This window comes from Ornithorhynchus anatinus, chromosome 10, assembly GCF_004115215.2.
Source record: "Ornithorhynchus anatinus isolate Pmale09 chromosome 10, mOrnAna1.pri.v4, whole genome shotgun sequence".
Taxonomy (NCBI): domain Eukaryota; kingdom Metazoa; phylum Chordata; class Mammalia; order Monotremata; family Ornithorhynchidae; genus Ornithorhynchus; species Ornithorhynchus anatinus.
In genome coordinates, this window is record NC_041737.1 from 49,638,419 (window position 1) to 49,657,982 (window position 19,564).

The 19,564-nt window shown below is 40.9% G+C and overlaps 1 protein-coding gene across 5 annotated transcripts in view; it reads left to right on the top strand.

Moving 5' to 3' along the window:
- The window catches only part of LRGUK (leucine rich repeats and guanylate kinase domain containing), a 90,205-nt gene that overhangs the window by 24,572 nt on the left and 46,069 nt on the right, over positions 1 to 19,564 (top strand). For all 5 annotated transcript variants that reach the window (XM_029073837.2, XM_039913257.1, XM_039913258.1 and 2 more), the window contains 5 exons: positions 13 to 156; positions 5,263 to 5,343; positions 6,630 to 6,716; positions 8,032 to 8,138; positions 11,182 to 11,301. In XM_029073837.2, the coding sequence (XP_028929670.1) occupies positions 13 to 156; positions 5,263 to 5,343; positions 6,630 to 6,716; positions 8,032 to 8,138; positions 11,182 to 11,301 (539 nt within the window). The remainder of the gene's footprint in view (positions 1 to 12; positions 157 to 5,262; positions 5,344 to 6,629; positions 6,717 to 8,031; positions 8,139 to 11,181; positions 11,302 to 19,564) is intronic.

Below are 19,564 nucleotides of genomic sequence, written 5' to 3' on the forward strand. Positions count from 1 at the left end.
CATCCCTTGTAGAGCTTCAATCAAATTGAGACAATAACTGGTTTAGAGGACCTGAAAACTCTGCGCAATTTGGATCTGTCCCATAATAAAATCCTCAGTTTACGGGGCTTGGAGAACCATAAGTACTTGGAGATAATCAACTTAGAAGATAACCAGGTGAGATCATACACTCCTGAAGATCATTCTTGTTTTCCGGGACCCTTCAAACATCTTTCCTCCATCGAACCCACTGACGGTTGCCTGTGCTCGACACACCTAATAATAGGCTGAAAAAATTTCAGAGATCACCTTGAGTCTTAATGTTGCTAATGATGCCTGCTTGTTAGCCTAAAGAAACAGGGGGATTTATTACAGGTATTGTCACAGTTCAGCATAAAGGAAGTAAAAAGTCATGTATGTAGCATCTCCTACATGCCTTCTAATTAACCTAAGTACTACTTGATTGACAGCAGTTGCTGGGAATACGTTGGCCCAAACCCCACTGACATCCTTCTTGGGATTCTGGAGTCTGTAGGGAAATCCCCCAAGACAGCAGGAGTAAGGAGAGATAAGACTGCAAGGAGACAAATCCCGGTGTGCTCTCCGATGTCCGGATTCTCTCTAGACTTTAAGCTCCTCATGACTGTCTGCCAACTCTGTTGTATTATTTTCTCCCAAACACTTAGGGCAGTGCTCTGCACACAGTAAGCACTCAATTAATACCACTGATTGATTCCTGCGGTGGGCTCAGGAGCAAGACCCCTCTCCCAAATCATCCAAAAGCAATTATCTCAACTGCATGGCATCCCAGTGATGTTTAGGCACTATTTAGAGTTCATTCTGCCCTCTGCTGAATGGGCTCAAAATAATTTTTTTTTCTATTTAAGAATTTTCTCCAAAAAATACTAGTGTGCCAAAGTGGCTATCGGAGACAAAATCTCCCATTATTAGTTTCACAAAAACTGTCATATCGAAGGTCAGTTTGGCCGTAATTTTCCCTTAAACTTTTAGGCTATGTTTTTGCCTATTGTATCAAGATATCTTACTGCCTCTATCTTTTGAGTAGCAAGGAGGCATCAAGAGCCTCTGCAACATCAAACCTTGGAAATTGGAGACATCTTAACAGCCTGAAATTCCAGCATTGTCTCAGGCATTTTATTAAAAGGAAGAAATCAAAAACAGAATGGATGAAATTGTTCATGTTGTTAGCAAACAAAGTTTTGTCACTGCATGATAAATAATTCATTGAATTTACTCAAATTTACATTCCCAGCTTAATGCCCACTCTTTTACAAATTACACAAATTGATTTCCCTTCTTATTATATAACATTGTGTTTATGATCATGGCCTATCCATTTGGAAGTCATTGGGAAGACATGATTTCTGCCCACAAGGAGCTTACCGTCTGCAGGGGTGACCGACCTTAAAATAAGGTACAGTTAAGGGAAATAGTAGCAAATAAGGGTATGTACTAAAGTGGTTTGGGGTTGGAGTGAGTACCAAAGTGCTTTACACAGCCCAGTGCATAGGTGAGGCGGAGGGGAGGGTGGGAGGAGAAAATGAGGGCTCAGTCAGGGAAGGCCTCTTGGAGGAGATATGATTTTAGGAGCATCTTGTTGCTTATAAAAAATGGCACTGTCTGAATGCTTCACATGCCCCTGAGCCAGTCAACAGAGATATTTGTCTTATGGCGTCGAGTCGTCTCCCACCCATAGCGATGCCACAGATGCATCTCTCCAGAATACCCCACATCCATCTGCATTCATTCTAGTAGCGGATCCATAGTTTTCTTGGTAAAAATACAAAGGTGGTTTACCATTTCCTCCTTCCGTGCAGTCGAATTTAGTCTCTGCCCTCGACTGTCTCCCGGGCCGCCGCTGCCCAGCACAGGGGAGTTTTGACTTGTTGCAGATTACCTTCCACTGACCAGCCACTGGAATGGGTATCCCTCTGCTTGACTCTCTCTCCCATAGTCAAGACTGGTAGAGTACTGGAAACTCTCCAGGTGCAACCCTGAGAGGGGCAACAGAGATTTGCTTAGGCATAAAATTGATCTTCCGTCATTTGAATGATGTTACTATAAAGTTTTTATTTTAACCCTTTACCGATTATCCTCATTAATGGAGGGGAGAGAGTGTGTGAATACCAAAGGGGCAGCGTAGGCCCCAGTTGGACAGTGGAGAAAGGAACCTCTAAGACTGTGAGCTTGCTATGGGCAGGGAGTGTCACTCTTCATTGCTGTATTATACTTTACCCCAATGCTTAGTACAATGCTCTGCACACAGTAAGTGCTTAATAAATACAACTGATTGCGATTGAATGGTCCAGACATTGACTGGTGGTACCCTGGCCCATCTGAGAATGAAAAGAATACCTGCAGGCCGCAGGCATTGCAGCTCTACCCGAAGGCATTCAGGTTTGTCACCAGTGAAACCTTCAAACTCTTCTGCAGATAATCCTCATAATGGGCAGTTCCTTCTGGTGTAATTGGGAATTAACTGAAGTTATTATGCTTTGCTCAATTAGGCAATTATTTTAAAGGTTTTATTATTATTGATATTTGAGTTTGCCTCATTTTCATCAGTGGTTTTGAGTTAACAATAAAGCCATAATGAAAGCTAGGAAGTGTTCATATTGGTAAGTGTATAATTTATTTATTGGATCTAGTTTTGTCTTTCATACCAGTAAATCCCTGGCCCGTGCAGAGAATTCCTCGCTAGCTGCCAACTACTTACTTAGCCGTCAAGAGGAGCATTTTCCTGCTCCACCTTTTAAAGGACAGGATGGTCCCACTGGGCAGTGAGACAGCAGCCATGAGACACCTAAGAGAATGTAAGAGTGAACTGAAAGCCTATTTTAAGGCTTTCCATCAAGATCGGTCCCTGTGCAGAGCCATTCTGCTCCGTTGTTAGGAAATCATTTAACCCCTGGACGCACCTACTTTGTCTTTCAGTGTGGAGTGATGGGTAGAAACAGTAGCCTGTAGATCATGCTTCCATTTTGGATACTATCTTTGGCTCACTGTGACTCTGAGCAAGCTACTTTGTGCCTCTCTAAGCCTCCATTCGGTTGCCTAACAGACTACGCACCTACTCACTTCTCAGGGGTATTGTAAGGATTAATGGGAAAATGTCTGTAAAGCAAGTTGAGCTCCTCAGAAGAAAAATGCTCTTAAAACACTAAGTAATCATATCCTTTTCTTTTTGAGCTTCTAATCCCTTGTTTTGTGTAATGCTCTTAGCCTCCCTCGGAAGGCAACCTCCCTGTGTGCAAAAGCAGAGCTCTGCATCGATATATCCCATGACCCTAATCTTTCTTTTATTTTTTCGTGGGGTTTTTTTATATGGAGTAGATTATTTGTTGAATAATGAGCTTGATCATTCTGTATTTCAAAAGGCAATTAAGTACGGAGGCCAACTTTCAATTTCGAGCGTAGCGGTGAGCAGCAAGATAAGCAGGGATATTCCGGGACTTTCTGAGCCCCCTCCCTTCCTCTCCACCTACAGCCCACCTTCCACCCCCATGCTCAGAGTAACACTGGAGAAGCAGAATGGCCCTACTGCTGCCCCTTTGGCTAAGGGGTCCAGACTGCTTGCACTCGTCGTTTTCCCTGTGTCCATGTATGTTGGCTCTGAACACCCCCTTTCCTTCCCTGACACTGTTTTGAAATAAATGTTGGGGGCAAGAGTGTATACCCAGCAAAGGCATGTCCAGGTAGAAGAGAAGGCATGAGAATTTGGGGAATGAAATGATACCTTTCCCTGAGAACCATCTTGGGGCTCAGCCCGCTGGCCATTTCAAAAAGTCTCCTTCCCCTTGAACTGATTTGCTTGAATTTCAGAAGCGAGAGCTTTTGTTTTGAGGAGAATCCTGTTTCTTATTTTCCAGGTTGCTCAAGTGCCTGAGTAGTAATTAAGGTGCTTTCAAGAATCCCATGACATAACGAATGACACCTAATCCCATTTCTTGTAGGTTGGCCAAGTGTAAGCTTCAGCGTTATTTCTTTTTTTTTGTTTGGTAGTTGTTAATCACTTACGAGGTGTCCAACACTATTCTGAGCGCTGAGGTAGGTACAAGTTAATTAGGCCGGATACGGTCCCTGTCCCACACTAAACTCACAGGCTAAGTAGGAGGGAGAACAGGTGTTCCCCATTTTACAGCTGAGGAAATGGAGGCACAGAGAAGTCAAGTAATTTGCCCAAGGTCACACAGCAGCCATCGGCAGAGTCAGGATTAGAACCCTGGCCCTCCGACTCTTTCCACGAGGCACGCTGCTTCTTCCATCAAGTTGTTGGAATAAATGAGTAGAGGGACGACGTGGGCCACAGAATAATGCTAATTTGGCTGGATCCAGGTGCAACCGTTCTTAAAGCATGGGAGCGGAAAGATTGTGCATTTGGTTTTGTTTGGTAATAGAGTAACAAAGCTTCTGTTACTCTCTCAGTGATGATAGTTTTGTGTTATGACTTGCCCTAACCACTCTCTGCTGGGGTCCTTCCACCACACAGATAAGTGCTTTGGGGAAAAATAATATGAAAGAAAAAGCAATTATTAACTTTCTGCAAAGTCCCTGTAACTATCCATAAAAGAAAAATCATAGTCCTATTAATTACAGGAAATTGAAATGAAAAGGTATTCAGACGTAGTTATTTTGGCAACATGGATGGAAAAGTAAAGCCACCTGTAGCCCAAGCTGCTTTTCATTACTATAAAGAACAGTCCTTTGGAGAAGCGGTGTTTTAGCAAATCGGTATTTATTTCTCATGCTTGGAGAATTTAGAAAGGAAGGTAAGGATTTGGATTGGGGAATGTACTTGTTGCTGAAAGCAAGGAAGTATGTGGTGTCTTCAGTTTTGGTATTCACTTTGAAAAATGCTTCCTTAGCTAAACTCTGGCTATGGGGATTATGTATTCAGTAACAAGAAAACATAATTCCAACATATGAGGTACAACCAGCCTTATTTATGATTTTGAGGACTCTTTCTCAGCCAGTTCTCCTTGTCCACTTTTTGACCATACAATATGACTATGGATAAAGAGTCAAATGTATACATGCTCGTTGGTGTTCCTGACCTCAGAAAGAAAAGGAAAATGTGAGTGTGCATTGCGTGTTTTCAGCTTTATAGAAATGTAACAATTTCTTTCCAGCAGAGCACTGTGGAACTGTAAATATATAGCCACTCTAAACAATTAAATTGAATTTAAAAGATCTCAGCTGGCTCCTATAATCCCTTTTATTGTCTTTGTGTTTGTGCTAATGTTGTATTTTGTGATTAAACAGATTGCTGAGTTGGGAGAATTAGAATACATCGACGATCTGCCTCTCCTTCGAGTGCTCAATCTCTTAAAAAACCCAGTTCAGGTAAGAGAGTCCCAAAGGATATCAGCAAAGGGATTACGTTAAATCATTCATTTTCCTTTAGGTCATATATTTGGTTAAGAATATCAAAGGCCTTAAGTGAACCCTTTTTTATTCTCTTTGAGAAATATTTGAAGATGTTAAGCAAACCGTCACCTAAAACGACTTCTGGAAATTAGTCCCATATCTTCTTTCTCAACAGGGTCACTTCTTATTCTAAATAATTTTAGCCTTCCTTCAATCTTTCCTAACAAGCTTAATGCCGTGCCGTTGCCGATGAAAGCAAAACCTAAGATGGAGTATGGACCTGACTGCTATGTGTGGTCATTTGTAACTCACTCTGAATAATATTCAAGATTAACTAGGGCTGTTACCGATGTTGGGAGATTAATGATTCTTTGGGTTCTATCATGTCGCCATAGGTTGAGAGAGAAATATGAATGGCCATCTTGTAACAGGAGGGAGAAATTCCAAGTCCACGTCTCCCAAGTGGTTTAAAAAAATGCTTTGTGCCTAATGAAATGAATGGAAGCAAAAAGATGAAATCAGTACATGAATAATAATTCTGATATTTAAGTGCTTACTGTGTGCCAGGCACTATACTAAATGCCGGGGTGGATACAAGGAAATTCTTCCCCACCCCCCAACACACACACACACACACACACACATTTAGTAGTAGTTGAAGAATCTTAGGTACCCACTGGATGCAGAGCACTTTATTTTAAATGCATGGAAAATTACAAGAGCCCAATCAATCAATGACATTTATCGAGGTCTCACCATGTACAGAGCACTGTATTTTGCAGAATACGTTACAGTCGATAGGTACAATCCTTGCCTTTAAAGAGCTTACAATCTACTGGGGGAGGAAGAGTTAAAATGAATTACCGATTGGCTAAGCAAAAGGGTGGAAGGCAGCAGTGGGTAGGCACCAAATAATATTTGTGCACCAAATAGTAATGCCGTGTATCTCTAAGCACTTATATTTTCCCATCAATGATCACATTTTATCCTCCCAATGGCGCTGCTAGGGAGGGGCAGGCATTATAATATCCACTTTACAGATAAGGAAATTGAGGCACAGAGAGGTTAGGTGACTTGTTCCAAGTCAGAAAGCTCAACCACATTCACCCCCAACTTCTTCCTGATGCACCAAGTGGCAAAGAGATCAAATTCCCTCAAATACTGCTTCTCTATGAAAAATGTTAGTTATTTGCCTTGTGTTATATGCTTATTTAAGAGGCAAGACAAAGGGGACTTAATGTTTTTTCTAATGTTCTTAACAGGAGAATTCTGAATATTGGCTCTTGGTTCTCTTCATGCTACTGCGGCTAACGGAGCTAGATGGCAAGAAGATTGAAGTGAAAGAAAAGGTTTGTAAATTCTCAGAGATCCCCACACATTTTTATTATTTCTAATAAAGCAAGAAATATTGACTTCTGCACGTCAGAAATACTACATGTTACATATCAGTTCACATAATTGAATCATTGATTTAGAGATTATTAAATATATTTTCATTTCTTTAAATCTTCAAATTCAGCTAGATTTACATTATGTTTCTTGAACAGCAGAATCAAAATCAATCTTTGGTGTATCATTACACACCTTTGGCACATGGATGTTTTGTTGTAGGAATTTGGAATTGTGAATTCCTATTCCTCCATTTAGTTGCCAAATTTGGGAAAGGGGGGAATTCAAGTCTGGGTGAGGGGATCAAGGTGGGAGAAGCAAGAGTGAAGGTTAGAAGGTCAGCCTCAGAGCAGTGAAGACAGCAAGGTGAACTGTCGCGGTTGAAGACAGCAAATCTGTACGAGGGGAAAGTTGGCTGAAAGCCTCGAAGCTGAGCGGAATTCAAAGGGACGTGGATAGCCACTGGAAGATTTTGAGGAGTGGGTCCGTGGGTGCCAAGCATGGCTCCAAGAACATGATCGATGCGGCAAGTATAGAATGGAAGGGGGAGAGGGTGGAAGCAGGAAGACAAGCAAGGAAGCTGACGGAATAAACTAGACCTTGGACGAGGATGGTAGCTCTGTGGGTGGAGATGCTATATGGGAAAAACCGGTAGGATGTGGCAGTAAACTGAGGGTGAATTTGAAAGACAGCAAAAAGTACTGGATAACACTGAGGTTTTGAGCTTCTGGGACAGGAAAGAAGACCGTGCTATTAACAGAGATGAGAAAGTTATAAGGCGTGGGTTCAGTGGGTATTTTAGATGCATTGAATTTGAGATGGCGGTAGTACAACAGTAGAGATGTCCTGGAGACAAGTGGAAATGTAGAATTGTGGCCTAGTGGTCGGGGTTGTCTGACTAGAAGCAGGAGCTGAAGCATTTGAGCGGATGAGCTCCTCCAGAGAGTATAAGGGAGGAAGGGGATCCTTTCATAAGAGGATGAGAAGCAGCAAAGGAGTTCAGAGATTGGAAGAGAACCAGCTTAGTACCATGTCAGCAAAATCAACCACCTGAAAACATGTTGGCACGGGAAAGGTGGCAGATTAGTTTTCCACTTGCATATTTTCTAGCCAGTTACCGGGGGAATGGTGTGAACCTGCTTTGAGAAATCAGATATAAGATGTCCCTTGAAAGTACAAATGACTCGACCTTTTCTTCCCCTCGTTCTCTGGAGTCTGGTGGAGTGTGTGTATCCTGGCACTTTTTTTCTTTTTCCTTTTCAATTCTGCAAATAGGTTGCTGCAGTGAATAAGTATGACCCTCCTCCAGAAGTCATTGCTGCCCGAGACCATCTAACCCATGTGGTACATAGCATGATGCAACCTCAGAAGATATTCGACAGGTACATGTGTCTGTAGTCCACAGCTAGCACTCAAACCAAGCTAACTGTATGCCGCTGTTTCATGAAACTGTGTTTTGTGGTGGGTTCTCTCTTTCTCCTGCTAATCCCCCTCCTCTTTTTGTAGAAGATTAAGGCTCAGTCTCTGGTAACTAATTTATGTGTCCGGGGAGCCCATGGAGATTTTCCAAGAGCAATTGTGATATTTCCCAGGTTTTGTATGCCTGTTTTGCCCAAGTCAATTGTTCGTGAGCCAATCAACCAATTAATGGTATTTATTGAGCACTTACTGTGTGCAGACCACTATACTAAGTGTTTGGGAAAATACAGTATAAATGAGTTGAGAGACATGATCCCTGCACTCAAGGAACCCAAAATCTAGCGGGAAAACCTTACTTAAAGAAATTAAACCATTTTGGGTTATTGGGGTAGAAGTAGGGGAGATGAATTCCCTCCTAAGATACTTGGAATTAACGTGGATGAGATTGCACTAGTATAGAAATCATTTTGCACTAAACTGCATTTAGTCAAAAGTGAGGAGTCCCCCAGCTTAGTTGAATTGAGCATGAAATGAGCTTGATCCCTCACCTCTAAGATTGGAGACAGATTGGCCGTGGCTCCTCCATTTCATTTCCACAATCTGTTGGAGCAGATGGCCATTTGTACTGTAAGTGATGGAAGCAAAAACTCTTTCAATACCCAAAAGCATTTTAAAAATACTTGTAAAATCTCTGGGAAAAAAATAACTCTAAAATGTCTTTTTGTTATACGGTGTTTGCTCCTTTGCTTCACACTATTGGTATCCCACAGAGAGCAAACTGTTTTATTTTGCAATCCAGAACATGATTTTCACACACCACTTGATAATCCAGACATTGACAATTTTAGAAAGTGTTCATTATATTCTCCAGGTGAAATGATTTGCCATTTATTTGAGTATTTCCAGAAAACTACATTTGATTTACCAGGGGGGCATTTGTATCTTCATTTTATTTCTTCTCCAGTCACTAGCTGTTTCAGACTTCTGTCCATATTTATATTAAATTTTGGATCAAATAAATTTCAGACAACAATCAGATAAATCAGCCACTTGGCCTTTCTAGCCTTCTTTCTAATAAGATCTCGAGTAAGGTGAATGTAATTAGAGAGATTTTCTAATTTTTCTCAATGGAACTGAGCATCTGGACAGTCTTGACCCACTGGTGCTACCCTTCGCATTTCTACCTTGCTCTTGTAGGATCGGTCCAGGAAGCGAACAAGGCAGGGCCTCTAAGATTTGGGTGGGATGGGGTGCGTGGCTAATAAGGACATGACTTTTGAAGTAAATGGTAATTATAGGACTATGAAAAAGCAACCATAGATGACTCTCATTTGGGGGTACCTTGACATATTTATCTCCAATTCCACGGTTCCAAAGGACAATATCTATGGATTTGGTTAGGAGACCAAAAAACAGGGGAATTTCAGAGTTGCCGACATTCACCCCAAAGCAACTTGGCTTCAGGCTCAAGTTCAAATCAAAGTTCAGTTTCTAAGAACTGCAGAGAGCTAAATTTAAATGGTATTAATTTTAATGATTGATTTTGTGTTTGGGGGGTTTTGCTTGATATGTAGGAAAGCCAGTACCTGACTCTATAGGGTTTACATTGCAGAAGTCAAATAGTAAATGGAAAAGTCTAACTGGACAAATACACATGATCATCAGGTTTATTTTTCATATTTTAGGCTTTATTTTGTTGGAGGAAATATGACAAAAAGAATTAGGAGTGGCCCTAAAAAATAAAGAGCTTATAGACTCTATACCTTTAAATGCCTTTCTGATTACCTTAGAAAAAAAGCATCAAGCCTAGTGATTTACATGCCCAACTCTCCCCACTGTTTCATTTAAGAAGACTGAGAGTCAAAATCATGAAAATGAACTTCAGATAACCAAAGTCAGTGTCATGTCCGTCTCCAATGAAGGTTTATGCCATTAATAAGGTGTGAAAAATTAAGTGAAATAAAGAGTTCTTTGACCATTTAAAATAAAAGGGCTGGGGGAGGAGGCTGGCTTCTCTGCCAATAGTGGGAAAACCAGGGTTGGGGAACATTCTTTCTGCGAAAAGAGCTAGGAAAAGACAGGAAGTTTAGTTTTGGCCTTGCTGTGGTGGTGGTGCCTGCTTGCCCAGTCCTCTGAAGCACATCCAGAAGAAATCTTCCTGCAATAAATATGTCTCCCAATCTAAACCATACCTGGGTCAAAAAGAAGCTAGAGAAAGTGAATTTGCTCACTATTTTAGTTTGGGGATTATGTTAAGCTAAACTTGCAGCCGCATGGGCTGATTCCCAGTAATCAGATCATCTGCTAGTTCCTAGTAATCTTGAACATGTTGATTTTAAGTAATAGCTGGAATCCTTGACTTAAGTGTTTTATTGTGATCCTCTCCAATTTATGACACTAATAAAATGCCACTTTGATCTTGCCTTGTTTGGGAATTTGGTTCATCCTTAGTCACTGGGGCCTACCCAGACCCACGTTTGGAAGCCTAGATGGAGTTCCTAGTTCCCTAACTTCCTTTAATAGCCTTAAATACAGGAAGGATCATTTCAGTCCTAATTTAGGGATATACAGGTAAGCGGCCCCAACTGTGATTTCCTCATTTTTTTAAGAAAAGAAAGCATCTGAATAAAATAATTGATAAGCTTACAAATGTGGCTTTGGGTCAGGATCTAAAAGTAATTGAGAATTTTGCCCAGCTGTTTACTGAAAAAAAAATCATAGGACCATAGATAGTCACTTTTTATAGACCACTAAAAAGAATTACTTAGTTCAGAAAGTAAAGATCTTCTTGAGTTGATTGTTACTCACAGGGAAGAATTAATTGAGAATCTATCCTTGTTGAAGTGCTCTATTAGGACTGTTATCATGTTAAATCTAAATAGTTCACTTACTTTTGTAAAATAATCCATGGATCTTAAATTTCAGAGGAAGTGGTAACTTCTTGTGTATCACAAACATTAAAACAGTAATGGGTGCATATGTCTGTACGTGTTTGTGTTTCTGCAGCACCTTACCCAGCCTTGATGCTCCATATCCCATGCTGGTATTAGTTGGTCCCCAAGACTGTGGGAAACGGGAACTCGCCCAGCGACTCTGCAGGCAATTCAGTGCTTTTTTCAGATATGGGTAAGTTTGCTCTGTGAGCTCAGAGACTATAGGAATTCTTCAACTGACTAAAATGGCCTAATTTGTGCAAGGCAACATTTTATAGAAGGAAATGATGAGATTACTGTGAAAAATGTGGTCATGTGATAAATACTGATTTTTCTGATGTACAGAAGTCTAGTTTAATCATCAAGGTAAGCCAGAAAGGCTTTCGTTTCCATAGTAGCATTTTATAATAAGCCTGGTTCTTTCCTTTGTGTCTGGAAAATAACTTCTCTTCTCCCCGCTCCACTCCATATTCGGTGGGGAGACCGAGATTATTTATTACAGGCACTTCCTTCCTAACCCTTTCTCGACCCAAGCGCCTTTTACTAGGTTTATAGCCAACCATTCCAAAGAATCCTTTAACCAAATAGCAAAAGCAGGAGGAGGAGGAGGAAATGGGAGTCTAGGAGTCTTACACTCAGCACTTCAGTTTATTGGCAGAGATCAGTAACTGGGAGAGTAATAGTTTATTAATAAATCTCACCTAAACATGCTACCTAATCCCAAACCATCCTGAAGTAATTCTCAGGTCCTGAACTACATGAGTATGGGTGTGATTCTTGTTTGGAAGTCAAATCTCTATTGCATTACAATATGGAGAAATGAATGCTCACGTTGTGATATACCTGTTGGCTCTATTGAGGCAAACTTGGCCTAACGAGAACACTGTGTTTGTCTGTACTCTCAATTTATGCCTTCAGTTTCTATTTAGCTATGATTTTGCTTTCTCCTTTAACAGTTTGTTCAGGGAGAAAGCAAAAGGAAGAACAGACTAGCCATTAGATTGTGTTTAGAAGAATTGTTGATCTTCTCAGGTTAGCATTCTGCACTTGCACTATTGTGTTTTCCGGAGCTAGTATATTGATGGATAGTTCCCTAGTGACACAGGATAAAGCAAAGGAAAGGAAAATGGCAGAAACATCAGAATTGTCCTAAATAACCTCTGGCTGGTGCTTCAGGAACTGCAGGGAATGAAAGAACTGGACACGTGCTCTCTTTAGAAATTTTTCTCTTATTTTTACATTTGGAAAAGTGATTCTTTTAAGCTAGTGACCTCAGCAAGCTGGGGATAAAAGCTTATGGGAAGATACAAGCCCCAGAGGGAAATAAAATAGCTTTTGACTTGCCTTATGCTCCTCATGTCCAAATAATGCAACCCCTGTTTTGACCCAAACCATTTTTTTAGACTTTTAAAAATTGCATTCATCACTTGTCATCCCAAAGGATGAATACAGTAAAATATGCCATTAATTAAAGTATCTCTAATGCCCCAAAACAGCATTAATAAAAATATTAGAAAAAAGGTAATAGAATAAAAACTAACAGTCTCAATTTCCCACCTTTCTGGGCAGGGTACTTAAAAAAGCTTTTTCTATGGAACTATCCCCTCTGTTGTGGAAGAACAGAGCTCACACTCATCACTTCTCTCAAGCCAACCTACTTACTGTGCCTGGTTGTCATTCATTCAATCATATTTATTAAGCACTTACTATGTGCAGAGCACTGTACTAAGCGCTTGGAATCTACAATTCGGCAACAGATAGAGACAATCCCTGCCCAACAAGGGGCTCACGGTGCCATCTGCCTCCCCACTCTTCCTCCTGCCTAGAACTCCTTCCCCTTTCAAATCCACCAAGTCTCAGCTCTCCTGTTGTTCTGAAAAGCCTTCTGAAAGCCCACCTCCTCTAGGAAGCTTTTTGTGATTAATTTTTCTTCTCCTCAGGTCATGGCCTCTCAGCTACGGTTTCCACTCACAACCAGATGAAACACTTTTATCCATATCATTGTTTTATATATTATTGTTTAAGCACTTATAGCCATCTTTCCATTCACTTCTTCCTTCTATTTGAAATTAATTTGGTGTCTTGTCTTCCCTAGTATATTTCAAGCATCCTGAGGGCAGAGATCATGTCTCCTAACTCTATTGCATTCTCCCAAGCATTTTGTACAGAACTCTACCTACAGTAGTTGCTCAGTAATGCATTGATTGATTGACTGATCAGTAGACTGAGGTTTTATCACATCATCACAATAGGGAAATCTCCCAAATGAGAGATCTTTAGAGAAAATTGAGTATTTCTTTCTGAAGGTGCAAATCTGGGAACTCTAGCAATAATAGTAATATTAACTGTTTATTTTTAAAACACTATGTGCCAAGCACTGTACTAATCACGGGGGTAGATACAAGTTAATCAGGTTCCACATGGAGCTCAATTCCAAGTAAAAGAGAGCACAGGAATTGAATCCCCATTTGTAGATGAGGGAACTGAGGCACAGAGAAGTTAAATGATTTGCCCAAGGTCACACAGCAGACAAGTGGCTGAGCTGGGATTAGAACCCGGGTCCTCTAACTCCCAGGCCCATACTTTTTTCACGAGGCGACCCCACAAAGTCTGGTGCCCAAGATTTAGCTAGATCTAGTCAGGTTCTCCTCTCCCTTTCATCTCCTCCCACACCCATTACAGTGGTGTAGCAAAAAGCCTTTCAAGTTTCCTTTGGCCCATTCGCCAGGTTGTCAATTGATAGGGCAGATCTGCTGGTGCTTGGACCCTAGGGGATACTCCATCATCCATTCAAGTCATGGCACAAATTCTCTAGGTATATGCCAGAGCTAATACAAAACAATGAGAAACTAAGCTAGAAGGCATCACGCACCATCAGGCATGCTCAAATTCTCTTATTGGAACTTTTTCTCATGAAAACCAAGAAAAAGAATGCCCAATATCGGAAGCTCTGTACAGCCCATCTTCAGATTTTCACCTGCCTTTCATTTTTTGTCCAGACTTTTATTTTACTGATTTTGTCAACTTAAGGAAGAGAAGTGTGATCCATATAAGACATGATCACAAGTCTCATAACTAGACAGTCACAAAGACATGAATTTAAAGAGGTCAAGTCACATGTCATTAGCAGCTTATTCCAAGCTTTGATCAAGTTTTTAAACATTGTGCAAAGATCTCTACAATTCCCTTTTAGTTTATAATTTCTCTTTGTTCCATTTGCATGCTCCTTTTCCGTAGTTTATTGTCATGTCAATCTACAGGCTTCTTTTTTATTTGTGGGGTTCAGAACTCAGAAATTCAATGAAATGCTACATGGTCAGTTGTATTTCTTCATGGAAACAAGTGTTTAATAGCTTAGTCATTTCCCCTTAGCACAGTGCTCTGCATATAGAAAGTGGTCAAGAAATACAATGGATTGATTGATTACACGTTTCTTCTGTCACAGCTTTGCATTTAATATAGGCAGATGTGCACTGTTGAAAGGGCATTCCTTAATCCCACAGTGGGGTAATCCAGAACATGAAATGAAAACATGTTTAGGCAGAATTGGCTGTACAAGTTTTGCTTTGGGGTTGTTTTTGGTAAAAACGTAAACTGTGTTTCCTATTTTTAACATTTTTCTATTGTTTTTAGCCCCCTGGCTTGCGAACCCATCCCTTATAGACTGTAAACTCCTTGTGGGCAGGGACTGTGGTTATCATTTCTATTATATTGTACTTTCCCAAGAGTTTAGTACCTTGTTCTTCATAAAGACAGTGCTCCATAGATACCACTGATTGATTAATACTACTTAGCAGTAACCTGGATGTGTAGATCCATTCCTCTGAAGAGAACAGAACTGGTGGGAATTGGCTTTTGCTTGAAGAAGGAAAATCTCAATTTTAGGACCGAGGCATATTTTTCTAAAATTATCCGGCACAGTTTACCAAACTCCGAAACATCCACTGCTCAGTTGGTCAGTCTCTGCATAGGACAAAATGTTACCATTAGAGGGTGACAAGGCCTTCCTTAGGCTCAAATCATTCAGCAGGCATGGCTCACATATCCACTCACAGGATTTTGAAACCTGGTGAATATTTTGGTAGAAGGCCTGTGAAAGTGGCATGACTGTGAAGGTTAAGCATGATTAAACTGTTTTTAAGCTTTGAAAGATTAGGTTAGAAATGTCAATTACATTTTCTATGCAGCATATTTTTTTCCAATGGTAATATTTTTACACTTCATTCCCAGGAAAGTTACATACTTTGGGAAATGAAAAGAAAATTAACGGCTTAAAATTGCAACCATAAAGCAAAGCCCTGTTTTAACTATTCATTGGAGGTTTTTAGCAATTTTAAAGGTTATTTAAAATTTCAATTCTATCACTCATTAAATTTCAAGCCTATCATATGCAACATGGTTCCTGTAATTTCAAAGCAATCCTGTGATGTAAAATTTAAGGCACGAATGAACTGTAGCCAATAGATAATTAAACATGGCAGGGAAACAGTTCTTTATTTTCTCCTTTTGGTGTCCTCTTCCATGGTACCAATGAAGATGATTGAGTCATTTGTTTCTTCCCAACTGGGGATCAGGCTCTGCTTCTAGGTTCTTTGGGGGCTAAAGAAGAGCCAGCCATCTTCCAGGTGATGGGTTGATGGTAGGTTTATTTTTAGCCTCAGGAATTTTGTGGAAGGGAGCCAAATCCAGGGGCATTCATTAAAGGTTGATGGCAGTGAGTTCAAGACAAACCAAATGATGCGCTTCTTCCCACTGTAAGTGCTAAGCATATGGCATTCATTACCATAGGAAGTTATGCAGGCAGAAATATATCAATAGGCACTAGAAGAATGTGAATGCATTTATGGTGGAGAGGTGGATTAACAGAAGGAAATGAACATTAGAAGGTCTTTATTAACCATGAAGCTGGAATTCAGGAACACCTTCCAGTATACCTTTCTTCCAAGAATCTTTTGGGGTCTGTATTGCTTCTTTTCTTATATTCAAAATGGCACCTGATGGATGGGTGCTATTTCTGTCAGACCTCTGATTTTCTTAGAGCTATGAGTAGCCAGGTCTAAAGTTTTGGAATTTTAGTTAAGAGTTGCTCATTTTAGGCTAAACAACCACCTCCTTTTTGTCTTTATGATGTATCAGCTCCTCCTGAGCACCTCTTCACACTTTTGAACTTCTCTTTCTACCGTGGTCTTCTTCAGTCATTTTTTATGCCTATATCTTTTTTCTTTAAAACTGATGCAAGACTTCTTAAACCCCAAACCTTAGCTGGTGATGGAAAGACCATAATTACTTGGTCTGAGCTGGACTTTCAGCCTTCCTAAAGTATTAGCCTGTCTACCCACCTCCAAGCCCCTCACCCCATTTTCTCCTCCCACAACAACACGGTCCTCTTTTCTTTCCCTCACCAAAATGATAAGTTGGTCCCTATACCAAAATATTGTTACTGGGTTGCCCAGCTCCTAGTTAAGGAATTCCATTTGTAAAATCTGATGTTCAAAATAACCAAAATGAAAATTAACAGTGAACACATCGGGCCAAGACCTGGAATGAATCTCCAGAAACAGGGAACACAGAATATGAGAAGGTGAAGTTTTCGAAGACAAAGTTTAAAGATTAGATATCAGGAGCTCTTGAGGTCCTCTTAGTTATGTGAGTCCACGATTCATGGGCATTTACCCCATTGGACTCCATTTGGCAATTTTCTGAGATGAGAGAATCATCTTTAGTGGTATTTGAGTGACTCCTGAATGTGAAATTCTCTATTACCTGTTTGGGAGAGGACAACAGAAGCAAGAATCCCCCTTGCTGCCTTCCAGGAATTTACAGTCGGAAGCTAGCAAACTGTAGTCCATCAGTCAATCAGTCATATTTATTGAGGACTTACTGTGTTCAGAGCACTCTCCTAAGTAATAATAATAATAATAATGTTGGTATTTGTTAAGCGCTTACTATATGCCGAGCACTGTTCTAAGCGCTGGGGTTGACTTAGGGGAATCAGGTTGTCCCACGTGGGGCTCACAGTCTTAATCCCCATTTTACACATGAGGGAACTGAGGCACAGAGAAGTTAAGTGACTTGCCCACAGTCACACAGCCGACAAGTGGCAGAGCTGGGATTTGAACTCATGAGCCCTGACTCCAAAGCCCGTGCTCTTTCCACTGAGCCACGCTGCTTCTCCAAGCTGCAGCTGCTGCTGCTTCTCCAAGCTGCTTCTCTAAGTGTTTGGGAGATACAGTATAACAATCAACAGACACATTCACTGCTCCTGGAGGGTGATGGGCCAGGCCATGCTGCCTTGCATGCCAGTTTCAGGCTGCAAATTTTTTAGTTAGTGCCATTATTCTTGGACTGCCACCTGGACTGCCATTCCCAGTTACCCTGCCCCTTTCTTTTGGTCCAGAGAACAACCGCAATGACCTTGAGGAGGGACTGAACTGCAAGAATAGTAAAGGATCTAGAAAAGTTGTGGTGGAGAGCCATGGGTTCGTCGGTCAGGTTGACGCGCACCCCACTGACTTCCTGACTTCTCCAGGATTTCCCTATGGATTAGGCCCACCACATAAAACCATTGCTGAGGCCTGATATAGAGCCATCACTACTGCATCTCCTGAAAGAATCGTCCATTTTCAGTGATTTGAAACACTGCTGTAAACAGTGTGTGGGTGTTAGAGCATGAAAAAGCATTTTCTTTGAGGCTGAAAGTTGATGCAGAAGCTCTCTGTCAGAGAACAAAATATATTATTTTCTAGGCTTGGAAATAAATTGGTTTGACTTTTTTCAATGGAGGAAAAGTAAAGGTGAGTAGAGAATACAGTTTGCGAGCCTCTTTTTCACAGTTACCTAAAACATAAAATGAAATTTTCCAAGCAGTCATTTTTGCTGTGCCTGAACAATTTGAAGCAGGTTTTGAGGCTTCCAGCCAGGTAAGTAGGTGTACCTAAGGGATTTGAGTGTATGCAGTCATTTGGTCAGATAATATTTATTTGGCAAAACTTTACACAAAAAGCGATCTAGTGATTTGAGAATTGTCTGTTCAGTTTGATTTATTTAGCCTACCAGGTCAATTTGAAAGTTCACCCTGAGCCCTGGATGATCTGATTTGACCAAATGAAATTAACTGCTTAATTGTTGAATCATTCTTCTCTGGGTAGAATAGCCTCTAAGCCTAGTGGAAGTTTATCACTATAGTAGGTACTTTAGTGACATATAAAGAAGAACATGATCTCCAGGGGAAACAGATCAGACATAGATTCCGAAACTGGCCGTAGCATGTTGTATTTAAAATTTTCTTGTGTACCTGGATTTAGAGAGTAATTGTAGAATTATAGACCCAGAAGGAACCTCAAGCTCCTCTAGTCCAAACCCCTGCATCTAGGGAAAAGAATGACAGCCCTGATTTTGGGTGTTTTAGTCAGTTATTTTCTTAAAAGATTTCTAGGTACGGCTCAAAGCTCATTTCACTGACTTCTAAGTCCTGGTATTTATGAAGTGCTTTCATGTACTAAACACTGGGCTAAGGGTTGGGAGCAGATATAGACCCTGTCCTTTATGAGGCTCAATCTAATCACACAGTGTACAAGGTGGGGAGAGCAGGTAATTTATTCCTATTTCACAGATGAGGAAACAGAGTCTCAAAGAGATTAAATGATTTTGGCCTAAGTTGCAAGCAGCTAGCCCTTAATCATCTGAGGGAGGGCAAAGTTGGAAGAGGGTGGATAAGTGAAATACACAGATAATCCCACATCCTCATTTTAACAATAATTTGAACTGCCTCCCTCTCCCGGTCTTTGACAAGGGCCGATTCCAGGACACAGGCTGATTCCAGCATGAGTTTCCAACCTTCATTTCCCCCTTTCTACCGTCTGGGGAAGGTCTTGTTGAGCAGCAAAAAAGTAGCCACTTTGCCTTTGAACTTGTGTGGTTTAGCACATCCCAGCCATGCTTACTGTTGCAGGGAAGGCAAGCAACCCACTTATATTCCACTCTGTTCCACTGCGTATCATAATGCCTTGACAGGAATGGCCAGGGGCGAGGAAACAGACACTGGCTTTATTCACCTCCTCTTCTTGGACTCGGAAAGATTCAGAACTCCATGTCTGTAAACTGTCAGTTCCACTCCTGTTATTGTCTCCTGGGAAGAGGCCCAAGCTGCCTTTAAGCCCTGTGGGAAGTGCCTGCTTTGAATGTATTGTCCGGGTACTGTCACATAACCAGGCTTCAGTAGAAAAATTTTTACAGCAGTTTTTATCACCCTGGTAAGAAAGAAGTTCTTCCTACTATCCAACCAACATCTCTCCTGTTTTCAGGTTGTTATTATCTAGTCCCCAGTGAACACAGTGCCCTCCCCATTAAACCCTTTTTACACTGTTAAGAATTACCCTGACCATCATTTTTTCAGGCTAAACAATCCCCATTTCTCTAATCTTTCCTCAAAGGGTTAAAGAATAAAACTACTTAGG